Below are 6621 nucleotides of genomic sequence, written 5' to 3' on the forward strand. Positions count from 1 at the left end.
GAATGTCAGCCCCGTATACTGAACACAGCATTTAACACAAAACGCAGTGGCTGTGTGCAGTGTTGTAAACTAGCCTTTAGTCTGTGAATGTCAATGATTCTCAGCTATGAAGGTCCCACAAACGTGGGGGAAAATGCTCTCAGGACCAAACCAAATGAGGCAGAGGAGGCCATTGATCAGCTTCTGCCATATTTTAAAGCCTCAAAGCAGTCCTGAGGGTGCTCATTTGATTTGGGGAAAGTGGAGAGTCCACCCATTCCTTTTGCATCCTTTCTCCATCTGTCCTGCTTCCAGTCCCTCTCGTCCTTACACAACTACCTGGCCATTCTGCACTCTCACTTCTACAGGTGTGGCTCTCTCTCTCCTCCTCTCCACATATGAGCTGCATCACACCACTCCAACACAAACAGGCACACTCCAGCTTCTTAATGCTGCCTGCTTCCTCAGAGAGAGGTGGTTGGGCTCAACCCTCCTTTTGAGCAACGTTGTTAACCGGCCTGGGAGCCCAGTCCCACCCTGAAAAACTGCTGCCGTATCTTACGTGGCTGTCAGCGAAACGCACTCTGCACATGTTCAGAGGCGCCGACTGTGAGCGTTCTGGGGCGCCGAGGCGAGGCCAAGGCTGACGCTGCCTCAGGTGCGTCTCCCTCCCCGCACCTGCGTCAAGCTCCAGCCCGCGTCCCTCACCTGCCTCCCCCCTCACCGGCCAGAGCGACCCCCCCCCCAGCCGCGTCCGCCTTCGCCTCCTTCGCCGCTCCCTCTCTTCTCACCTGGTGGGTGCTGTTGCCCAGCACCTCCAAATCAAAGCCGCCGTCTCGCGGGCCACACACTCCCTCGGATTCGGCCCGCCGGACCCGCGGCGGCGCTCCCGCTCCGAAGCGGAGCTCGCGGCCGTAGAGCGGGGCCGCCAACAGCAGGAGGATCCCGGCGCGCATCCAGCCCGACGGCTCCATCTCTGCCGCCGCCGCCGACAACAACCTCCACCACAGAAGTCTCTCCTCAGAGCACGGAGGCGGCTCACCCCCGCCGCCCCGCCCACCAAAGCCTCGATTGGGCTGCGCCGCTCAGGTATGCCGAAGCCATTGGCTGCGGGAGGTGGCACTCTTATCTCCCTTTCAGACAGCAGACAGCCTCTTCTGACAGCTCCTCTGCCATTCGCGCAGCGACCCCAGCCTCTATTTTCTAAGTGGTTTACAGGGCTGCCAATTGCGGCGCAGCAGCCAACCCTGCCCCCACCCCCCTGTGGCCATTGGCTACCTCCTAACACCAGCCTCCTCCTCCTAATTCTCTAGCTGGGCAGCATCACCCCACTTTGGAGAGCACCTTGCCCATTGGCTAGCTGCCTACCAGCGTTTCCCCTTACAGCTCCTAGGAGTAATCTTAGCCTCCTCGCTGCTGTGCTCCGATTGGTTAGAAGAGGGTGGCACTAAGGCTTTTTTTTTAATTGGCGGAAATTCGATGCTGCTTTCGTCCTAGGGATTCTTGGAGTGGCTCGGAGCGTTTGGGATGGAGATTAAGACCAAGATAGGGAGACCTTTTTTTTCCTTCTAATTTTCACATACCGGTATTTGTTACATTTGCCCACTTATACGGGCAAGCAACTAGTCCTTTGGGGAAGGATTCATGGGGGGCAAGGCTGTGAGCCATTCTGGATTTGAAATCCTCTTCTGCAGTTAAATCACCTCGCCTTCTGGACACCTGCTGGCCTTCCTAAAAGATATGCACAAAGTCCTACTGCCTTATCAGTTTGGATCTCTGAGTCAGGCAATTTTTATGGCCATTCTCTTTCAGATGTGCTTTGAACGAGCACAGGGTCCTCGTTTGGTTTCTGTTGAAGACTCAAGTGAAAACAGCAAGTGAAAAAGCAAGGGTCAAATTACAGAAAAAGAACAGGTCAGGTCTGTCACCTAGATTTTGTCATTTTTGAATGACTTTCTCTTCCACCCTATTGAGTGTTAAAGGATATTCCAAAGAAAAACAAAAGCATACCAAGAGAAATGGTATTTAGATCCTTCCCAATATGCCTAAAATGTACAGTACTGCAAGACATGGGCTTGAAACCTACACCCATTTACTGAGGAGTAAATCCCATTGACTGAAGTGGATAGATTGTGCTTTTAGAGTGTGTCTTTAGAGTTTTTAGAGTGCCCCAAGCATTTTAGAGTATATTTTTTTCCACAGTAGGTTAACATGTGTTGCTGCTCTGAGAGTTAGTATATTCTATCTTGGTGCATCCAGGATCCAAGTTCTTTATTCCTCCATGATGCTTGTTTTACTTCATTGTCTCAGCAGTATGGTTAAAGCATAATCCCAGAGTCGAAAAAGCACACACAGAACATTTTGAACACCCTTTCTCCCTCATTTTCCTTTTTTCAATGATAGAAATGGCTTGACTAAATGTGTGAAGCCCTAGTATTGGAACAGAGCAAAGGATACATTAAATATTTATTCTCTCTTCACTCCTCATTGCCATAGAGCCGGCAATTATGGCATTTTGCTAACGAGCAACACAAACAGGCACATGATATTCCTTATACTGCTCTCACAGTACTGAAGGCTTTTTTCTTATGAAGAGGAAGGTATAATGTGTCCTACTAACAAAAATGCAGATACATCAAAATAGCCATCACAAAAGTATCAGGGCAGGCAGACACCTAGTTATGAGTACTTTAAAGAAAAGCAATGGTTCATGACACAGATGCCCTTCACAGATGATGCAGTATATATGTATTTTCTGCAACCAAGTTCAAAATGTAGCGTAAGTAGTGACTCCACATAATTAAAGCCTGATCTTTAGGACAATGGTATTGGTAAACTGCCAACACACCTCACTCAGTTAAACACAGTTAAGTACATTCCACCTCCATTAATAACAATGGAAAAGTACGTACTTAATTAAATCTTCCTTCAAACTGAACAAAGCTTATTTTGGCTGGATCATGTATCACCATATATAATTCAAACTAAAGGCAAAATGAAGTTTTAAGGTTACATACAAACGAAGATGTTAGAAACTGAGCACTTAATGATAGTTATCAGAAATGATAAATCCTTGCATTCCCGAATACTATTTTTAATGGGCTGGACAGTAAGGTATCCTTAATCCAAGTCACAGAGGAAACCAAGGCACAGACTTCATGAGATGCCTTCATTGAACCTTCATCTACTAGGTCTACTCTTGTTTGCAGGAATGGAAGTAGAGTGCTGCTAAGTAGTTGGATAGCCAGATGGAGCATCTACAGACTTTACTTTGACCCTCCTTTCTTTTACACAACTGAAGACCCAGGAACACTGCAGCCCTCCTAGCAAGCAATGGGTTAACAAGTGTTATAGCTAGAAATAGCTAGAAAGTAAAGGCTTCAGAGTATGAACAGGAAACCATCACATAACAGAAGCATTGCAACATGAATTCATGGGAGAGGGGGAAGAGTTGAAACCTACATGCAAGAACCACAAGTTGCTGAAATAGTGTATAGTTATTTCACATAAAGTATTACATAGCATTATGGACAAAAAAGAGTGGAAATTAACCAAAGAAAACAGTTGTATATTCTGAATGTCAACGCTAGAGACAAATAATTTGGACAATTCAGAACTTTGCCACCAAATCTCCAAACCTATCAGGGTTGCAAGTGGCCATGCTATAGGATGGTAATCTTCTGAGGATTTTGATCACTTGCCCCAGAAAAGAAATACACAATTATATAATGTACCAGGTAAGTACAGCTGCTGCATCTGGAGTCCTAGGGTGGGGAGGTGGATGGAGAAAGAAGCACACAACCAGGAACAAACTGCCTTTACTCAACAGCTCACTGGAGGCAGTCGGAGGGGGGGGGGAGGAAAAGTTAGGGAAAACTACAGTTGCAATGCCACTGCACTCTATTGCATTAAGTAAAGTCACCTTGGAGAACCTTGAGTTGCAAAGGAAATATTAATTACATAGGGCAATATCCTACTAAACAGTTCCACTAGCACTTCTCTTGTGGGTCCACCCCCCCCCCCAACCTCCTAGAACAGATTTATGGGCCACTGAGGGAGAAGGAAGCCAAAAATGCTTGCTCTAGCAGTACTGTTTAGCTATATACCACCTATGTAGCAGCAGCAGTAGTAATAATATTCCAGAACTGTTAGGAAATCAGGAAATGGATTTTTTAAAATGAGGATTTTAAAATAAGGCTTTTAAAATGTTCCTGTAACAGTATCACCAGAAAAACAAGACTGAAAAAGAATAAAGAACAAAGATTACAATTATCTTTGAAAATACCTGTCAACCTTCTAAAGATGACAATGCATGAAATTACAGTTCAGAGACTGCTTGGTTGCACCCAGACATGGAGCATCCCAGTTACTATATATTGTGAGCCACAGAGTTTAATGGACCAAGTTGGGGTTGACTGGTTGTATCCACAGATCACTATTTAGAATGGCCACTTTTCATACTTTATATTTTGTAGGATAGTCACTTTGAAATACAGATCCTTAGTATCTAAGGTCATAAAGACTAAAAGTGTGCAATTTTGGCAACGTTACCTTGTAATACTTATGGTGGATGCACAAGGGCACAAAAATTGGATATATATATATTCTAATAATATTCAATACATCCAAAGTATTTTGGTACCTCTCGACAACAGCTGATGCAAAAATCAGCTGATGATCAAATAATGTCGCTAACTGAACAGATGTATTTGCTTTAACCTATGGCGACAGAATAAATGCATCTGTACAAGCAACCAAATTAAACTATACACTATAGAAAGCACAATTTGGCACAGGTGTTTTGGTTTGGTCAGCATCAGCTATGGACACCTAATATGATGTATCTAAAAATTGTCAAAATAGAAAGCAGGTACAATAAACCCTCAAGAAAATAGCATGTTCCATGTGTATTGGAGCATATAGTGAAACAGATCCTGCAGATATGGAAGTAGTACATGTTATCCTGTAGGCAACCAGTAGCTGACCCAGGAAAATGAGGAAATAAAGCACCATGGAAAAGTTCAGCATCTTGTACACATAAAAAATGTGATTTAGATCAGTTAAAGAGTCCAGTATTTGACCTTGGACCAAGGACAAAATAATTGTTTCAAAAATTAGTGAGCCTCCTCATACCTTATTTGCCCATGTTAGTTTGCATTTGAAATGTGCAGGCAGGCATACCTACAGCTACATTACAGATTATTTACTTTCAGAGTCTCACATGGGCTAAGGAGACACACTTTTCAAGATCTGACTGTAGTAGGCAAAAATTGAATCACTTTCGGTCATAGAAAGACTGATGAGAGCAAAGTCTTGCTTTTTGGTTTGAGAGAAATCATGGTATGATCACATGGTCTCTGGTACCAGCAACAGCGCCTAAAGCAGAATATAAAAAGCCTTTGTCTTTAGTGCCAGGGAAGGTTTTCCTTTTTGCACAGAGCAAATGCTAGATGAAAAACAACAGTTCTATATTCCAAACAGGCTTTAAAATGCACCCATTCAAGCTTATCCTGTGATGTATCAATTCTTATAGATAAGCAGAAGGCACAGACTAGCCACCTGCTATGCAGGTCATTACCTAGCCCAGCATAGGCCTGTCCTTTTTCTGCTTATTGCTCATTAAGACCATTAACTTCTGCTCAGCCAAAGTATAGCCACTAAAGGCACACACAATCATTTCTGTGTTAATCTTTGCAATACTGTGTTCAGGATGCAATTACAGCTCTCATTACTGGCAAAATATTTTTGTAAGTACCAATGACTGCTAGGCAAATATTGTCTGCCAAGCTGTTAAATGAGACAGACAATTCTTAACTTTCATGAATGAGTAATCCTACAATTTCCCATTTTACCCAACCTGTTTGATATTGCATTGTTTGTTATCACAGCAGCTTAGATTACTCTAGCCTTGCTGATATGCATTAGAACAAAAAGAAATGAACAAGGGCATGGCACAAAGTTACCACGCACTCCTGTTCTAAAGTGAAAATAAAGCCAGTTGGCCACAGTATCAAATATCTAAAAAGCAAGTCAGACCAGATAGTTTATTAAACGAAAACTTTAAAAAATGAAATCGGCAGGCCTATTTGTCTGACAATTCCATTCTTATCTAGGATAGAAGCATATCCTCTCCCATAGGAAGATACAAGGTGCAAGACTAGATCAATTCACTAGCGGCTAAATTCTGTTGACTCATTAAGAACATGTGTTCCCACACGAGGGAGCTATGCCATTTGAATGTCTAGAAATGGAGCTCCAGAAGTGGATTTTGAAGGCTACATGTCTGGGAGTTTGATTATGAATGCTGCCCAGAAAAGGAAGACAGCTCAGCACAGTAATGTTAGATTAGAAAGGTAACAGAAAATTGCCCCACGTAAGTGAAGTACTATACAGTAATCTTAACTGTAGTGAATAGTATAAATGCCCAGAAAGTTAGTATTTTAACTGTGCTACTTACTCAGGTGCAATCTTGCAATATGAAAAAGGGATTTGGGGGTCTAAAATGTTTCCCCACAGCATGTATCAGTGATGTTTGTCACTGTTGTCAGGATGGGAGGTGATTTAGTTTTTTTTTTTTTTTTAATGAACTGAATAAGCAGTCAACTGAAGTTAAGAGTCACATTCTGAAATACTACTGTAGTA

General features: G+C 43.2%; 1 protein-coding gene and 1 long non-coding RNA gene across 3 annotated transcripts in view; one reads left to right on the forward strand and one right to left on the reverse strand.

Annotated features, from left to right (window-relative positions):
• SORT1 (sortilin 1) overlaps window positions 1-1016 on the reverse strand; it is a 50264-nt gene extending 49248 nt beyond the window's left edge. For both annotated transcript variants that reach the window (XM_081010522.1, XM_081010521.1), the window contains exon 1: window positions 771-1016. In XM_081010522.1, coding sequence (XP_080866648.1) covers window positions 771-953 — 183 coding nt within the window. In that variant the 5' untranslated portion in view covers window positions 954-1016. The remainder of the gene's footprint in view (window positions 1-770) is intronic.
• On the forward strand, window positions 939-6550 carry LOC308479738. Its single transcript, XR_013987805.1, has 2 exons — window positions 939-1068; window positions 1792-6550. It is a non-coding gene; the product is annotated as an uncharacterized lncRNA (long non-coding RNA).
• Window positions 6551-6621: the final 71 nt, after the last annotated feature.

This window comes from Podarcis pityusensis, assembly GCF_964106645.2.
Source record: "Podarcis pityusensis genome assembly, chromosome: 6".
Taxonomy (NCBI): domain Eukaryota; kingdom Metazoa; phylum Chordata; class Lepidosauria; order Squamata; family Lacertidae; genus Podarcis; species Podarcis pityusensis.